The sequence below is a fragment of the Thermobia domestica genome, chromosome 8 (genome assembly GCF_964235325.1).
Source record: "Thermobia domestica chromosome 8, izTheDome1.hap1.1, whole genome shotgun sequence".
Classification (NCBI taxonomy): Eukaryota; Metazoa; Arthropoda; class Insecta; order Zygentoma; family Lepismatidae; genus Thermobia; species Thermobia domestica.
In genome coordinates, this window is record NC_137461.1 from 14,173,809 (window position 1) to 14,193,170 (window position 19,362).

A 19,362-nucleotide genomic window follows, 5' to 3' on the forward strand; every position below is an offset into this window, starting at 1 on the left:
TAGAGTACAAGAGGAAGCCTTCTTCATAAAAATAAATAAATAAATAAATAAATAAATAATAATTCGTAGTTGTAGACGATGAAAATAAAAAAGTCCGTCCATTAAAATCGAACCAAGACATCTCAATATGAAGCATCCTTACACTAGGTAAATCCTGATTTTCAAGCATGGCTTTTAGAAAATAGTTCATGTTAATTTGTTCATTATTTTTCAAAATGTTTTTGTAAGTATCATAGTTGCCGAATTAAATTGTATTAAGATTTATTTTCCCATTCTTTCTTTAGTTTGTAGCTTTAAATCAAAGGTTTCCAATCTTGTTGACATCGCATCCCCGTTCGTAAGTTCTGCGTACTTCGTGCCCTCCTTCGTAAATCCTAAATACTTCACGTCTCCTTCCTTACTGATCATTAGTCATCCGTGTTTTTTCTCTTAAACCTTCTGCGATTTTAGATGCAGCATTAAATTATGAAATTTAAATAATAATAATAATAATAATAATAATAATAATAATAATAATAATAATAATAATAATTTAGTTCACTAGATTATAAATGCCAGTCAATGTTTTAGTAAGTCACAGAAAAATTTAAACAATAAACATAAAATGTCTATTCCAGGTCGTCTTAACGCTAAAAGGAAAACGAATGGTTTACAATGGCTTGAAAATAGTAAGTAGCAATGATTTTTCGTTCTGCAAAATTTATTTCACTTTACAAAATATTCATGTTATTAAAATCAGTAGAAACTTTGAAAATTTCAGTTAACTCTATTTCTAACAATTGACATTAGTTGCTCTCAAATATAACTGGGTTCTAAGAAGAAAAATTGCTCAATTACACGCTTGCCTAGTTACTATATATTCCTAATTATTAAAATTTGATCTTCGTCTATGATGATATTAAAATAGATTCAAGGTCAAGAGAAAATTAAATGAACATAAAAATACAAGGTGTGATCAAAACGTATGGTGACTGTAGCTGCACAGTGCCATCTACCGGTGATGTATCCATTGCAACTAGTAAATTCAGCAGCCTAAACCTTTAATACAGTTAGTGTCGAGTTTAACCGAGTTGTGACCATGCTAGTTGACCTCCATAGGCAGAAAAGTTAGGACATATGACGTGTCCTAGCTCTTCCATCAGGTAGGTTAGGTGAGTCCATTCGTTTAACTTCCTTAACATTTTTATTATTTTCATTTATTTACAATGTCTTTTATATTTTTATTTCTATTTTTATTGTTTGTGAACAAGGCACAAGAGAGAAGCCGAAAGCTTGAAAATGATGAGATTATGCACATCAAAATTTGAAATAAGTGAAAACTTTTCTATTGGAGCTTAATATTTTCATCCTTTCCCTGTATACGTCATCGATAGCAAGAGAAAAATGATAGGAAAAACATATGAATAATATGAATCACTAGAAAGGAAGTTGAAAAATACTTTTAGATACATTATTTGCAAAACGATATTTTGACAATTCTTCTACATCAATGGTCGCCAAACCGTCGATCGCTAGCTACTAGCAGCTTGCGGGGACATCTTGAGTAGATCATGTTAACGCTCCGGTTACGAATAGTTTATAGACAATAAACAAATATAAGTTTTCTTTAAAAAAAAAAAATGGTAGTTCTTTTGGTTGGTAGCTCACAGTAGGATTTAAACTTGTAGCAAGCTTTATAAGTTCGGTGACCACTGTTCCAGATTGTGTAACTATCATTCATTTCTTTTCTCCCATTATCTGTTTTTGCTTTACGGGAGAAGTTTTTATAGTGTGATGATGAAAATATTGGAGGGTGGACCCGTAACTTGAAGACACTTCTCAATCATGTTACCAATATCACTATCTAATGCACGAATATTTCAATGATTTTATGAAGAAAGTCCAAACTGCTCTCTTTCTGAATAAGACTAAGCTATATTCTAATATCTTATTAGACTAAATTTGATGTAAGGACCCGCGGTAGCTCAGTGGTAGAACGTTCATCTCTGATGCGTGGAGTACCCTAGTTCAATGCCCGCTTACGTCAAGTGAACTTTGTGGTGAACAAACACTGTGTGCCTGGCTTTTCTCGGGGTTCTCCCGTTTCTTCCCATTTTCTTTATTCCACCCTTTTATTCACCTATCATCATCAGTGTCTCCTTTAGCATAGCCGGTATAACCGTGGGAAGAAGTAAAACTTACAGATTTCATTTTAAATTTGATGTATCGATCCCTTAAATATTTTAACCAAAATAAATAAATAAATAAATAAATAAATAAATAAATAAATAAATTGGAGAATTGGTGACATGAGAAAGAGGGAGGAAACGGTAGTACACTGACAAAAACCACGGACACGATGTTGTCCACCACAAACTTACTTGGCTTAGGATCTAACCAGAGATCCCACGCACAAGTGATCTACCACTGAGCTACTGTGGCCCCGTCCAATTGTTTCTAATAATAATAATTCAAGAATAAACATATCCATTTTATCTCAAGCAATAAGATTAAAAAGAAATTACACTAAGTCGAGTAAATTTGTAAAAGACATTTTTTAAAAAGAAAAACAAAAAAGCTGAAGAAAGTAGTGAGATCATAATCACACACACATACACTCTAAGAAAGTGCTTTCGTTAAATTACTTCAACAGATTGAGGACATGGAGATAAGGGGAAAGTAAAGAAAGAAAAGAAATGAAAAACCACAAGAGGGAAAAAGCTTTAAAGCGAGAAGGTGAATATCATATTGGAACGCAAGTGGTCAGGTGATAATATTAGCAGTCTGAAAGTGGATGGAATTTTGTGGAGGAAGACACAAATAAGGAGTCTACTAGGTCGATAAGATAACAAGAGAAGGAATGAATAATAGACTAAAACAAACTGTTTTTAACCATGTACAGATAAACGTTTGCATAGTATACAATCACATGTACACCATGTGAAGGAATTTGGCTTGTATATCGTTATTTTTCTCTATTGATATTGTAACAGAAACTGGTAGTAGATTTCCACCAGTTCCGGTTTTAGTAGAGAGAGATTAGAAGCAGACGAAACACATCCTTGGAACGCTAATTAATTGCAGAAAACCGCTTCTCTCTATCTATTAACCGTTTTTCATTCTATAACGATTAATGTCAAAATTGAAAATACATTATTTCTGCCATTTGCTTTTTGAATAGAAGGTTAGAAGAGGTAATGGCATCAATTCTTACTAATGATATGAAATGTGAACGTGAAATAAAAGTGAGGATAGTAATGACGAAAGAAGCCTTTAGGAGGAAGTAAATACTAGTTTGTTGGAACTTCAATAAAGAATTGAGAAAAAAGACTCATAAAATGTTCAATGTGAAGTATGGTATGAGTCAGAGTCAGAAACATGGACATTACGCAGAAATGATGAAAAACGACTGGAAACTTTCGAAATGTGCTACCCTTTTCATGTTACGACTCGAATAACAAATATTTCACATTTCATTACTTTTCCTTTAGCTTTGATTTATAAGTGATATCTTTCTTGAGTTGTTCCGTTAATTTTTAGGAACTAGTTAAATTTCTAAATTATCTAATAATATTTTTATTTACCTTTTTCTTCTTATTTCTTTGAACAGATAAAGCCATTGGTGATGATGCTTCATATGGTGACGGAGAGAAAAATGTATGGAAAATGATTCAAAAGCGTAAGGAAATTGCTTTACTTATTACAAACAGAAACAGGCAGATTATTTTAATCAAAATTATTTGATTAAGTTTAAAAGTAGTAATTTATTTGTAATTTTAGTGTGTTAAATGGTATAAACAGAAGAATATGTTAACTACAGGGTATCCGAAAATTCTCCTGTTCACTTTAAAGTACACATTAACTATCTTACAAAACAACTCGCTATATCTTGTATACTGATCCACATATCTGTCAGTCGGTTGGATCTATACTGAAAATGGAAATTGTAGCTACAATTATATCATTCCGTTTTTTAGCATAGAGCTAAGGAGGGAGAAAACATGTACACTTGGGATGCTTAATCGATTCCAAGAAACTGCTTCTGTTATTGGTTATTCTCTTAGTGATCAAAATGAAAACCGGAAATTGTTAATTTGTACCATTTCCATTTGATGGATTACTTCCATCATCGAACTCTGTTCCTAATATTTGAACTTGTACGTATTGGCAAAAATTGATAGTGTTCCATCAAGCAGTTCTTGAGATTGTTTCTCTTGTCTTCTGGACGGACCGATGGACAACATACAGACAAAGTAAATACATAAAGGAGTTTTGGTAAATCAAAGCTCTTAAGATTAATGAGGAAATTATCAAAAATATTATATATATGTAAATGTGACTATGTTTGTGACTTCATCCTGACCGATCTCAATGAAATTTTCAACATAGATGAGTTTCGGGACTGGGATGGCTTTTATCATTTCATTTTGACGGTGCAACTTAGGAAAGGGGGAGGGGGATATTTAAAAATGATCGAAAATGACTGATATTAGTGTTGAATCTATAGTTTTCGGAGTCGCTGAAATGAACAGTGACACATCCGATGCCATTTAAATCCAAAATCAGTCCCGCAACTTGAGGAAGATATATAAAAATGATCGAAAATGACCGATATCAGACAGCGCTTCAATAATAGTAAAAGGTGACTATATAACGTAACATATTACTATTTTTTCTTATTTTAATCCAGTGAAGTCCATAATTAACGCTAATAATAATAATAATAATAATAATAATAATAATAATAATAATAATAATAATAATAATAATAATAATAATAATAATAAGAAGAAGAAGAAGAAGAAGAAGAAGAAGAAGAAGAAGAAGAAGAGGAAGAAGAAGAAGCGTTATCTTCAAGTTCACTGTCTTGGGTACTTGTACCACATCCGCATGTGGTATCCTTTTCATGTTACGAATACAATAACAAATATTTCACATTTCATTAGTTTTCCTTTAGCTTTGATTTATAAGTGATATTTGTCTTGAGTTGTTCCGTTAATTTTTAGAAACTAGTTAATTTTCTGAATTATCTAATAATATTTTTATTTACCTTTTTCTTCTTATTTCTTTGAACAGATAAAGCCACTAGTGATTATCCTTCATATGGTGATGCAGAGAAAAATATATGGAAAATGATTCAAAAGCGTAAGGAAATTATTTTACTTAATACAAACAGAAACAGGCAGATTATTTTAATCAAAATTATTTGATTAAGTTTAAAAGTAGTATTTTATTGGTAATTTTAGTGTGTTAAATGGTACAAAGAGAAGAATATGCTAACTACAGTGTATCCGAAAATTCTCCTGTCCACTTTAACGTATACATTAACTAACTTACAAAACAAAAATGAATGCCTTTTCATGACAAATGAAATTATTGAATACTACTCGAGAACTCAGCTGCGTTTGAAAGTAATTTGCCATTGAGCTTACTATAAACTCTTGAACTAGTAACTGAGAGTGGTGTTTGTGGACATTGCTGAAAGATTTATGACAAATAATCTTCGAACATGTGTAACGAAGAATTTTGCAATAATTAACTAACTGCTGGCGTTCTGAATGACCCACAAACAATCATTTTCATCAGATGCCTCAAGTTAAACCGGATAAAGTGTGTCCAATGCACTGAGTTCCAGCATTTCTTTCTGGAACGTTCTAGGCCAGAGTTCTCTAACTTTTCAGTAACTTTCTTTTCTTATTATTTATTGTAAAATATACAGGGTATTTCAAATCAACACCGATAACGTTTGGAAGGTCACGCCTGACACCAAGATAAGACAAGAAGTATAAATCAACCTGGGTGCACAAAGGCTTCCTTTCGGAGTTATAGACTGCCGAAAACATGAAAAATAAACTTTAAAGTTCCATAACTCCAAAACTATGGGACCTACCGTAATCGGGTCAAGACTTCACTTAACAACTAGCATGTGCTCTATCCAAATATCCATGTTTTCGGCATCCTTCGGTACTTCCGCAACAATTTTTGTGGAGGTAGTTGGTGAGTACTTTAAATTATACGCACATAGCCAAACTCTCCAATAAAAATTGTTGCGTAAGTACCTTGCATTCTGAAACATGTACTTTTGAATAGTGCACATATTAGTTCCTAACTGAAATCTTAACCCGACTACAGTAGGCCCCATAATATTGGAGGTATGGACCTCTAAAGTTGTTTTTTCCCTCTTTTCGGCAGCCTAACTCTGAAAAGAAGTATTTGTGTGCCGAGGTTGGTCTATACTTTTTGTCTTGTCTTGGTGTCAGAAATCACCTCCGAAACGTTGTTGGTGTTGTTTTGAAACACCCTGTATACACATATATTCAAAACTACTACTGAGCTTTGTACTATTATATCATATACGACACAGAACAGAATAAAAGAAAATCAAAACTTGTAAAGTCATATAGTCTACAAATCTTGGTATGCAAAATGAACTTAGAAACTAGGAGAACAAAGATGACCCATGAATTAGGCAATGAATAGCTACTGACTCCTTCATATGTAGATTTTCTGTTTTAGTTATTGTCATAAAGCTAAGCTTTTTCGCAGCCCCTTCCCTAGCAAGAAATATTGTGACTACACAAGGAAAGTTTCAACTTCCACTATTTCCTAAGCAACTGCCATTGGTGAAGAAGTTACTTCAAACTGAGAGAGATCAATAAATATATTAAAATTAACCTATACATTCACCTTCATTCGCAATACGATATTCTGTTTAAAAATTATAATTGATAATTGGTCAAATGATATGCTGTTTAAAAGGTGACACGACGATCCTAGGAAATTTATACACTACTTTCTGACAAATCATACTGTAAATACACCATAATTCAAAGAGACTTACCTGATTTTGGACGATAATAATTACGGGACATGGAACGTGCCGGCAAGGAAATTAGTGTTGTTTGAATGAGCGTGGTCTAGGGTTTCAAAAAATCGTCGTTAGATGTCAGTCAATGCGTCTTCTCAGTTTGCAGTCAATCAGAAGTAAGATGGTGTCCACTCAACAGAAGGCCTTTTGTGTGCTGCAGTTTGCAAAGACTGAGTTAGTGATTTCGCTCCAGTGTGCTTTTCGTCGGCGTTTTGGCATTGATCCGCCTGTACCCAAAGCATTCGTGGTTGGTATCGCCAATTTGAAGACACAGCATACTTGTGCAAAGGTAAGAGCCCAGGTCGGCCTCACACTTCTGATGAAATGGTGAAAACAATTCGTCAAACGTTTGAGCGAAGTCCACGACAGTCTGGACACAAAGAGCATTTGTTATTGCATAGCTAAAACTTGAAGATTTTGTGAGCATTTTGCAATTTATCCCATTTTTGTAGTATGTAATACATATGGACTTTTAAAATTAGATCATTCTTTTTAAAACATACTGTAATTTAAAAGTAACGATTCCCTTTCTATAGGAAGACGAACGGTCCACTTGTTTATTTAGTAGGTGTAGGTCTTGGAAAGCAGATAACCGCTTTGTAAGTAGCTCCATTGGGGTAGCAAAATAGTAGAAAATGTTTTACATATACATTATTTTCAATCTTCTTCCTTCCCCTCCGATTAAATATTTAATTGATTACCATTTTAATAAGTTATCCTTAAATTAAATCATTCTAAAGTAACTAATTAGTATGCCAAAAGAAACAACTGGAAATTCAAAGTTTAAGCAAGCGCAATTTTTTTCTTGACTTTGTTCTGCTTGGCGCTCTTTTTCAGTGCTCAATTATGGAGTTCGTGTATACGCTTCTATTTCCATTATATTTAGTAGAAATTTTTGTGAAGAAAATTTTATTTTTCATAGACTCAAGACCAAGTTTACCTTATTCTGGAAGGTCTGACATTACTTAACATACTATAATAATAATAATAATAATAATAATAATAATATTAACCTCATGCAGAGTATAACCATAACATACTTTCTAAATAAAAAAATCCTTTCTCCAAATCCATTCACACAAGAGCAATGGCTTGCGAGATGGCACATATTTAATTAGGTGATGCGTGTGAAAAACTTTACTGCACAGGCAGTATATTACAAGTTTTCCTGTCCTAAGTCCGTTTGCAGAAGCTCATGGACAGTGGTAGTGTCTAAATGGAATTTTAATTTTATTCACAAAATGTACTCAGAAATTCCCATCAACAATCATTTCAACGCAATCTATTAGTAATTAAAAATATATAGGTAATTTTCAGTAGGCATTTGCTTTCTGCCTACTTTGAATAAAATAAGGTTAAAGTCCGTAGTTTTATGATATACAGAGGAAAAGTTCCATACAAAACGTATTATTATTATTATTATTTTTTAGATAAGGCTAAGAAGCAGAAGAATAATGGGATGGACATTTTCAGTCTATTGCAAAATCAAGAGCAAAGTAAGTGTTAAAAATTAAATTATCTATGTATATTTTCTCTGGTATCGCTACTTTAGAGTAATTATAATTGGTTCTTAACCCTTTTTAGCAGATACCCTCACAATTGTGAGTGCTATTTTCACTGTGGCAAAAAATACCAATCAAAGGATTTTAGTACACAAATTAGCTACAAGCACATTTGTGAGTGCCTGAATGACAAGTTTTCGGGTACTGAATAGGCATCAGTTAAGTATATTGGAAATCACAACGTTTATGAGTAGTGTGTTCTGCGGAGTTGAAGAAAGCCCTCGAGAACCATAGTTTTGAAAGTCTATTACTCATTGTCTCAAGTGTATTTTGTAAGTATATATGCCTCTTATTGTGAATTAAGATCTATTTCTGCATTAGGGCAATTTGTTATGTCTGCAAATTAATTATCAAATTGGTGGGAACGCTGTAAATTTTGGCCATCACAATTTGTGAGGGTAACAAGTAGACTTTTTTGTTTTAGAAATCCAGAAATTTCTTTTTTCTTTGTTTATGAGAGCAGATTTTGGTGTCTTTTGAAAACAACAGAATCAATATTGTTTCTATTCCTTAGAGGATTTTTCTTTAAATGATGCTACTAGTACCAATTCAGTAATTTCGTGTAAAATCTTATTTGTATTTGTTTTGGACAGTCAGGCAAAAAGGTAATACAAAATGTTTGATGGGGTCTTAACACTGTTTATTGAAATGTATTGTTAATTCTTCTCCGTAGTAGTAGTATTCGAGGTCTTCTCACCTAGTTGCTTTTTATTGGTATATAGTAAATAATTTCCTCATTCACACGACTATTGCAAGTTAAAACTGTAACCACCAAAATAATAACTGTTACAATAGCATGCCTCTGGAGTGATCTGGAGTATCTACCACATATAACAATTTCACATACAACTTTTCAATGTGTGAGCAAATTCTAGTTATCTATAGATAGTTTTCCACTCAAGATCCATGCCAAAAGAAGAAATCTGTCCTATTCAAAATATGTGCACATTCTGCATTGCAAATCACATATGTTATATAGGTATATCTTTGAGGCAGGGGAAAAGTGGATCTGAAAAGGGAGAGGGACGCTTTGACATCACACCATCCCTGCTATACTGCTATAACTTTTACTTGCTATACTGCTATTACTTTTACTATTAAAATAACTACTTCCAAACTAAGGTGCTCTTTATTTACGGACACGGGTACATGCACACAAACTTCAAAAGTACTTTACTAATTTTTATCCCCATGCTACTAAATAATATTCTTCAAGTACTTCTAACAAGCCCACTTGCATACTCCAACTTCATTCTTGCTCCCACGAACTCTTTGACTCATGCCAAAGCCGGCCATCCTCATGCTCATTACAGACTATTGACAGTAGTGTCACACTCTTCACAGACTATTTGCTATACCACATTCTCCACAGATTACTCACTATTTAACGCTTCCACATTCTTCACAGATTATTCACTATTACAATCCCCCGTGCCTATTTTTGCCCATTGTAATTTTTTAGAAAGTGAGGGAACGCCATATATATTTTTTAGAAGTGGGTGAACGACGTCTGCCCGCATTCTCCCTCACTTTTACCCCTCTGCTTTGACGTAGAAAATGGTTCAAACATCGATATTATAAAACCATTTTTGAATAAAGTGTACTAATGTAAGCCAAAACTACAGAAATAAGTTTATTTATTTACAAATACACAACACAAAAATACGTATCAAAAAAAAAAAAAAATGCAATGAAAAGTATTTTCTTAGAAATAATAGACATTTGTGTACCGTAAGTGGCTACCCTCACAAATGTAAATGTTTCTTACGCAAAATGTAAATTTTCAGGATTTTTTTTTTCATATTATGTTAATATGACTAACAAACAATCCAGAAACAACTTTTTTTTCTCCGAAAACAGATTTAGCAGTGAAAGGGTTAAATAAAATATAAGGCTGGGCACATGAGCATACTTCAGAAACAGGAAAAAAAGCTATTATTTTCATCTCTCGTGGTCACAATAAGGCAGCAAAAGACAATAGGACTACAAAAATTGAATTGAATTTCTCTTTATTTCAGCGGGCGAGGTTCAGTCCGAGGCTGCTCTGCCACCTAACCCTTGTCATCATTACAAAGAAAAGAAAGAAAAAAATAAAGATACAAGATACAAATAACAACATAACATGATACATTCAATAATACTAATGATAAACAAAACACTCAGTAAATGTAAATGAAAAAAAAAAAAAAACATACTCATACTGTTAGTCCAATTTCAAACTGTAGTAAACCTTTCATGTGTGCCAATGCTTTGTCTCTGATCTCTAAATAATAATGTTTGGAGTGATGATTTAAATAAGTTATACGGTTTGTCAGTGATTGACTTTGGTAGGGAGTTCCAGATTCTTACTGCCGAAATTGAGAATGCCTTCTCTGTTATTTTTAAAGAATGCCGGGGCATATTCAGTTTATTACTTCCTCGGGTATTGTAACGGTGAATTTCTGATCTACATGTTAATTTATGATGCAAGTAAGGTGGTGCTTTATGTGAATTTATTTTGTATAGTAAACAACAGTATCGGAGATATCGTCTTCGGGACATGGTTAGGATATTGTATTCATTAAGTACCGGCAGAATATGCTGAGACTTCCTGTAATTAAGAGAGAAGCGTATAGAGTAATTCTGTATTTTCTGAATTGCTCTAGGGGGCCGCGGTGGCTCAGTGGTAGAGCGTTCACTTCTGGTGCTAGGGGTCTCGGGTTCAAACCCTGCTCCCGCCAAGTGAACTTTGTGGTGGACAAACACCGTGTGCGTGGGTTTTCTCGGGGTTCTCCCGTTTCCTCCCACTTTCTTCATTCCACCATATCATTCATCTCTCATCTTCACCGTCTCCTTTAGCCTAACCGGCATAACCGTGGGACGTAAAACTCAAACATGTCATGAATTGCTCTAGTATTTTGAGTGGAGAGAGAGCTACCATATATTGAATCGCAGTAATCGAACACAGGCAAAATGAGAGTGTTAACAAGATATAGTCTTGTTTCATGCGATAAATAGCCTTTCAATTTATAAAGCTGTCGTAAGATGCGCTTAGCTTTAATACACTGTTCAGAAATGTGTTTATTGCAGCTAAGCCCTTGGTCTATTATTAAGCCTAGATCTTTTACAAAGGGAGAAAATGGAATATTGGAATTCACTACAGTTACTTTTAGGTCATCAGGGTTGATTTTGCTCAACTGATGTGATGTTCCCAATACAGTGAAAACACATTTTAATGGATTAAGTAAAAGACCATTCTTAAGGCACCAGTTGCTAACAGCTAAAAGATCCGTATTAAGTAACTCTATTGTGTCCATAATATTTTCAGGCGTCCTACTGATGAAGATCTGTATATCATCCGCATAGAAGTGAACTGATGAATGTTTTATGACTGTAGAAAGATCTGCTGAAAAGAGTGAAAATAATAGGGGACCTAATATTGAACCTTGCGGAACTCCTGCCTTTATCAGGGATGGGGTAGATACCTGAGTCTTTTCTCCTCTTAGTATTACTTGTTGCTGTCTACAAGAGAGATAGCTGTGGAACCATTTAATAACTGATTCCGAGAAGTTGTAATATTTCATTTTGGCCAGTAGGAGTTCATGATTTACTAGATCAAAAGCCTTCGAAAGATCCAACAAGACCAAAACTGTTACCATTGAATTTTCTATTGAATTCAAAATTGAATCTGTAATTTCTAAAAGGGCTGCGGTTGTGCTATGTTCTTTACGGAAGCCGGATTGAGTTAGAGGCAATATTTTATTTTTATTGATATAAGTTGTTAATTGCTGAAATGCTACCTTTCTAGTACTTTGGAGATAATTGGAAGTATGCTGATGGGACGAAGCTCATCAAGCGACTGTATAACTGTCTTCTTGGGCAGTGGAACCACCTTCGCTCGCTTCCACAGTTCTGGAAAACAACCTTGAGTTAATGAGTAATTTACTATGTGAGTAAGTGGAGTTAAAATAAACGGAACAGACAGTCGAAGCATTTTTCCTGTTATTCCATCTAACGCACATGTGTTGGACTTAATACTATGTATTGAAGGTTTAACTTCTGTTTCGTTTACAGTGTGAAACTTAAACGTTTCAATATTGCTATGTAGTTTACGCGATGAAAACCAATGCGTTTGTTGATCAAGTACTTCAGTGCTTGTCTCAGACATTTTATAGACACTTGTGAAATGTGAATTTATAGCTTCAATGTCATTTACATCATCTGGAAGAATCAAGCATGAATCGCTTTTACCCACACCAAGATCACGCAAAGTTTTCCATATGTTACGTACATCATTAGTAGATCTCATACGATCAGAAAAATACGCAGTCTTTTCTTGTCTCACAACAGTAGTTGTGAAGTTACGCAAACGTCTGTAATCCTCCCAATGCAACTGATTCTTCGTTCTTTTATATTTTCTGTAAGCACGGTCACGCAACTTCATTAAAAGTTTTGTGTTACTTGAAATAAAGGGAAGAGTGTTCTTAGATAGCCTTTTCGTTTTGACCGGTGCATGATTATCAAAAATGTCGAGTATAGAGTTTTGTAAAAATTCAACTTTATTATCTATTGTTTCCATTTGAATAATATCATCCCAGTTGTAATTTTGAGCATCATGATAAAACGATTCGGTATTAAATGAAGCGTAAGTACGACACTGAATTACTCTACTGGGAGTTTTGGATATTGTATGAAGCTTGAGAGTGACGTGAATTACGCTGTGGTCTGATGTTCCAATGGGTGGACTAACTCCAAACGAGTGTACCTGTTCCGTGTTGTCAGTAATAATTAAGTCTAGCAAAGATTCGGTAGTTTCAGTGACTCTCGTGGGTTCATTTATTAACTGTGTGAAACCTAATATGTTAATAATAGATTTCAAGTAAATAGTTTCTTGTTTATCTGGACAGAGTTGATCGCAATTGAAATCACCAACAACGAATATTTGGTCGACTTGTGGATATAGTTCCAATACGGCATCTTCGATCGCTGACAATTCCCTATATGGTATGCTGGGAGATCTATATACAGCAGTAATACCAACTGACAAGTGGTTCACATTAACAACAAGATTTAAAATTTCTGTATCTTGATAAGCATCGTTAGATTGAAAGTCAACTTTCACTTTAATATGTTTTAAGTAGTAAATCAGCATGCCTCCACCCCTCCCTTTGTCACTGCGAATGACTGAATATCCTGGAATCTCAATTTGCCTTGTACTTATAGAATCGTCCAACCATATTTCCGATATAATCAAAATGGAACATTTTGTGGAGACAGCGAGTAGCCGTACTTCGTCAATTTTAGGAAAAAGAGAATGACATTTGCATGCATAATCTTAAAATTTGACGAAGCAGCAGATTGAGTAAGGATCTGAAACCCCACATTGTTTATGTTTGTACTACCCATATTCAAATACAAAGGTTATAACTAAAATGTATGTAAAAACCGCCATTAAAGCAGTAATTGAGCCCTGGCGAAACTGAAAGGCTACACTGACACACATGATATGATGACTGCCTTTTCTACCGATAAACATAAAATAAAATAACATAGAACATATATGACTAAACTTACAGTAAAGAAGAAATAACAGTATGGGAAAAAATCGCCTTATAAATGCAGTTCTAACATAGGCATTTTTGTATTTATCACTTAACGCACACTTAATAAAACAGTGCTTAAAATTCAACATTTTCATCGTGTTGTTAAGTTGTTAACTTCATCGTGTCCAGTTGAGATTTGTAACGTGATGAGTAACTAACTTACAACATTGGTACAAGTGCCCTTGTACAAGTTCAACTTCTATATCCACTAATATATTATAAATTTGTCAACTCACGGCACACAGATAACAAAAGAGCAAAATTGATTTCGACTTACCATAGTTGTCCTTTAAAGTATAAAATATATTTCTAACATAGAACAGAACAGATAACTGAAACATAAATACACTTTTGCACTACCTGCAAGTTACACACTTTTGCACTACACACAAGGTCATCATTCACACACACTGTAGAGTGCAAACTTTACAGCTCCTGTAAAATCTCATCTCCGCTATATTCTTGGTCATTGTATAATAATAATAATAATAATAATAATAATAATAATAATAATAATAATAATAATAATAATAATAATAATAATAATAATAATAATAATAATAACTTCGTGAGAGCTTCATTAGTTCAGTTTGTAGTTAACTATGAAAATTTGATTAACAATAGATCGAAGCCATATCAAGTAGTATATGTACGTGGATCGTTCAATATATAAGATTCCCTAAGCTATAAAAGATATTTCTTTCTCCGGAGAAAGAAGAAAAGAGAGATAGAAAGAACTACAGTGAAACCTCTTTTAACGGACATCTACTGTCCGCGCAAAAATATATGAATTATTCTGGAACAGAATCCTTCTTTTCACTGACACTATCTGATATGAGCACAAGTAATGTTCTTATTATGCCCAAACGTTTTAGTAACCTCTTCATAACGGACAGGAGATATTCACTGTTCTTTCTATTTAGGACAGGAGATGGTTTCTGCAATTTGAAAATAAATTTAAGAAACAGTACAGGAGACATAAAGTCCCTTTCTCACATAATGAATTTGACATAATTCAATAAGATAATGAACCACCATCCAGAACAGGTCCAAGCTGAACCTCTTCTACGACCACAATATATTGCTTTATGGTGGAAGTAATAGAAAAACGTTCACTGCCCACAAATAATCGTGGAAGAACCAGTTATATGGCCAGGAATTCTATGCAGAATTCCTTTCTCTGACAAATTTACTCTCGTCTTTCCCTTGAAGAATTGCATCTTCCCTGCGATTTCAGCGTTTTTAGATGCAGCATTAAATTATCAAATTTAAATAATAATAATAATAATAATAATAATAATAATAATAATAATAATAATAATAATAATAATAATAATAATAATAATTTAGTTCACTAGATTATAAATGCCAGTCAATGTTTTAGTAAGTCACAGAAAAATTTAAATAATAAACATAAAATGTTTATTCCAGGTCGTCTTAACGCTAAAAGCAAAGGGAATGGATTAGAATGGCTTGAAAATAGTAAGTAACAGTGAGTTTTCGTTCTGCAAAATTTATTTCACTTTACAAAATATTCATGTTATTAAAATCAGTAGAAACTTTGAAAATTTCAGTTAACTCTATTTCTAACAATTGGCATTAGTTGCTCTAAAATATAACCGGGTTCTAAGAAAGAAAAAATTTCGCTCAATTACACGCTTGCCTAGTTACTATATATTCCTAGTTATGAACTTTGATCTTCGTCTATGATGATATTAAAATAGATTCAAGGTCAAGAGAAAATTGGATGGACATGAAAATACAAGGTATGATCAAAAAGTACGGTGCATGTACTTGCACAGTTCCATCTACCGATGTTGTACCCATTTCAACTAGTAAATTCAGCAGCCTAAGCCTTTAATACAGTTAGTGTCGAGTTTGACCGAGTTGTGACCATGCTAGTTGGCCTCCATAGGCAGAAGAGTTAGGATACGTCACGTGTCCTAGCTCTTCCATTAGGTAGGTTAGGTGAGTCCATTCGTTTAACTTCCTTAACATTTTTATTATTTTCATTTATTTATAACGTCTTTTATATTTTTATTTCTATTTTCATTCTTTCTGAACAAGGCACAAGACAGAAGCCGAAAGCTTGAAAATGATGAGAATATGCAAATCAAAATTTGAAATAAGTGAAAACTTTTCTATTGGAGCTTAATATTTTCATCCTTTCCCTGTATACGTCATCGATAGCAAAAGAAAAACGATAGTAGGAGAAACATATATAAATAATATGAATCACTAGAAAGGAAGTAAAAAAAAGACTGTTAGATACGTTATTTGCAAAACGACATTCCCCTCCAGCTTCGAAAATAAAGAACTAAAAACCGTTGTTTTGAGATAAAATTTCAAGAAGAAATGTTCTTATTTTCATTCTGCTTTGAAAATCTCCCCAGTAATTCGAACACTGATTTTAATATTAACCTACTACACTTATATTTATAACTAATATACTCGTATTTACTGTATACTGCACACAATTACAACATGAGCTGGAAGTAAACAAAATATCTGTAACCTCCTTGTAACTGACATTTTTCATTTATAAATATATCATCATGTTCCATCGGTGTCGGTTATTTGAAGGTATCACTTTACCATGATTTAAAAAGGAGCAAAGAAGATAAGAAAAGAAAAACAAAGCTTTTTCCCTTGTTTTTCATTTTTCTTGTTTTCTTCTTCTTTTTGTATTTTTTAAACAGAAGAAGCTTTCGAGTAAACTGAGAAAGAAAAAGAAAGTTCTGAAAATGTTTTTCTTTAGAAAATTATTCTACACAGTGTATATATTTCATGCTTAGGTTGTCTTAATTCTTATATATTCCATGCTTAGATTGTTTTTATTCTTATATATTCCATGCTTAGATTGTTTCCATTTATATATATTCTATGGTTAAATTGTTTTGATTCTTATATATTCCATGCTTTAATTCCTTTGATCCTTATATATTTCATGCCTAGATTGATTTAATCCTTATATATTCATGCTTAGATTGTTTAGATTCTTATATATTCCAGCTTAGATTGTTTTGATTCTTTTATATTCCATGCTTAGATTGTATTAATTCTTATATTCCATGTTTAAATTTTTCTGATTCTTATATATTCCATGTTTAAATTGTTTTGATTCTTATATATTTCATGCTTATATTGTTTCGATTCTTATATATATTCCATGCTTAAATTGTTTTGATTCTTGTATATTATATGCTTAAATTATTTTGATTTTTCTGTATTCCATGCTTATATTTTTTCATTCTTATATATTCCATGCTTAAATTGTTTTAATTCTTTTATATTCCATGCTTAAATTGTTTTGATTCTTTTATATTCCATGCTTAAATTGTTTTGATTATTATATGTTTCATGCTTAGATTATTTTGATTCTCTCGCGTTAGGTTTACTCTAATCAAATATGTTATCTGCTTTTCAGATGGCCTGAAGAAAACAAATAAGGAAAAGATAAAACAAATGTTTCAGTTCAAAGGATAATGGAAGTTCATTATTCAATACGATCGAGAAATTGTAAACAATAAAACTGTATTCATCTCCACCTTTGTATTTAAAGAAAATATATATATATATTTTTAAAACACTATAATTTCAAATAAAAGTCGCAAGATATCTCTACAACTTATTTCAAAATGTTTACTTCCAGCATGCAGAACTATTAATATATATATATATATATATATATATATATATATATATATCTTAGTTATCCGTCTTTCTTCTAATAGTTTTACGATCACTTACATAGGTACGAATACTATTAATCGAACAATTCTCAGGATGTAACTATTTTGTAGTTTTTTTTCTAATTATTGTCATTCTAGTATGGATTCTATATAGTCATTAACAAAATAATATATCCACTTCACGTTATCTGTTTAAATCATTTTGGAAGGAAGAGATGATGCAAAATTTCCTATAAATTATCAAAGAAACTATACGAGGGGCACTCTAAAAGTTTCCGGAATGTTGTTGTAGTTTGGATGTTTGTGTTGTAATCACAATGAATCTTATGCAGTACAGTCCTTAGATTGGCTAATTATGAATTTGACATGTGAGAACAGGTCATAATGGGCAGAGTACGAGTAGTGTAGCTGAGCGGAGGAGTCTGTGGTGATCAGTTTGGCGCAATGTTGCAGTTCAAGCAACACGCAAACATCAAGTTCATGATTAAAATGCGAAAATTTGCTTCAGAGACTTTTAATGACCTTACTTTTAATAACTAACAGTTTAGGACCATCGTATTTTTGGATCTTCCCAAAGCTAAAAGTGAGCCTGAGAGGTACCCGTTCCGCTCTCGTAGAAAATATCGAAACTCACACGACGCACAGTGGGGCGAAAACGCAAAAAGCTGTCCAAAAGTAAAAAAACGAAAGTTAGTAATATACGAATTTTTTTATGTAGTTGGCTAAAGTGATGTTAGAAGGGTCCAAATCCATAAATAGAATAGGGTTTTTACTTTATTCCGACTACCTGAGCCACTCTTAAGTAGACCCTTCAGCAGGTGAAATGCGTAGAGAACAATAGAAGAATTGTGACGCGTCCGTTGAAACGGTTGTAACTTTCGAACGCGTTCATAGTTTTTAAATCTGTAAAGTATTCGTATATCGTACTGGTAAGTAGAATAAGTGTATGAAGTAAAAAATTAATAATAATGATGTAATAATTTATAATTTGAATCGCAAGTCAGGTAAAATTTTCACATTGTTTATATATTTTATTAACTTAAAGTGTTGAAAACATTATGTGCACCCTCGTGCACCACGTTCATATTTTGTAGAATGGTAGTCTGAATATTAATTAATGCTGTCGACAAAAACGTAGCTGCCAAAACGTGCCAATTACGAAGCGTGTTGATGTTAATTATTGTTCATTTAATGTTACAGTGACAAGCCGTTGCAGTTATCATAACCGAATCAAATACCAATAATTTGTGTCATTTAATTAATAATACATTTCTAATAAATAAGAACGTAAGTAACAAGTAATTGTTCATCAAAATATGTGAAAAAGTGAATGTTGTTAAAGATACATTGTGAAAATTACGAAGTTTGTTGACATTCTTGTTATTCCGCCATTTTGTTTTTCAGCTTTAGCTGCAAAATCGTAATCAGCAACCTCAATAACCCCTTTATCGCCACTTTTGAGAACATTTCTACGACTTTTCGACTTTTGCAAATTTTATTCCACCATTTTGTATCCGCCATTTTGTTTCTTTCAACGTTAGTTGCAGAATCGTAATCAGCAACCTCAATAACCCCTTAATACTAAATTTCATTCAATTTGAATATAGTTATCATATTTTGGCCAGCTTTTTGCGTTTTCGCCTCACTGTGCGACCGCTGAACTTCGGAAGGTACCAAAA

At 32.9% G+C, this 19,362-nt stretch overlaps 2 protein-coding genes across 6 annotated transcripts in view; one reads left to right on the plus strand and one right to left on the minus strand.

Moving 5' to 3' along the window:
* LOC145692696 (uncharacterized) overlaps positions 1–17,622 on the plus strand; it is a 58,906-nt gene extending 41,284 nt beyond the window's left edge. For 4 of the 5 annotated variants that reach the window (XM_081768094.1, XM_081768097.1, XM_081768096.1 and 1 more), the window contains exons 5-10: positions 618–668; positions 3,590–3,658; positions 5,056–5,124; positions 8,278–8,343; positions 15,423–15,473; positions 17,419–17,622. In XM_081768094.1, the coding sequence (XP_081624220.1) occupies positions 618–668; positions 3,590–3,658; positions 5,056–5,124; positions 8,278–8,343; positions 15,423–15,473; positions 17,419–17,477 (365 nt within the window). In that variant the 3' untranslated portion in view covers positions 17,478–17,622. The remainder of the gene's footprint in view (positions 1–617; positions 669–3,589; positions 3,659–5,055; positions 5,125–8,277; positions 8,344–15,422; positions 15,474–17,418) is intronic. The other variant, XM_081768098.1, reaches the window with a different exon arrangement.
* LOC145691494 (uncharacterized) lies at positions 10,970–13,540 on the minus strand. The gene is made up of 3 exons (XM_081766904.1): positions 12,335–13,540; positions 11,556–12,221; positions 10,970–10,999 (listed from the first exon to the last, which is right to left on the minus strand). Exons 1-3 carry the CDS (start codon positions 13,538–13,540, stop codon positions 10,970–10,972), a joined length of 1,902 nt encoding a protein of 633 aa, XP_081623030.1.
* Positions 17,623–19,362: the final 1,740 nt, after the last annotated feature.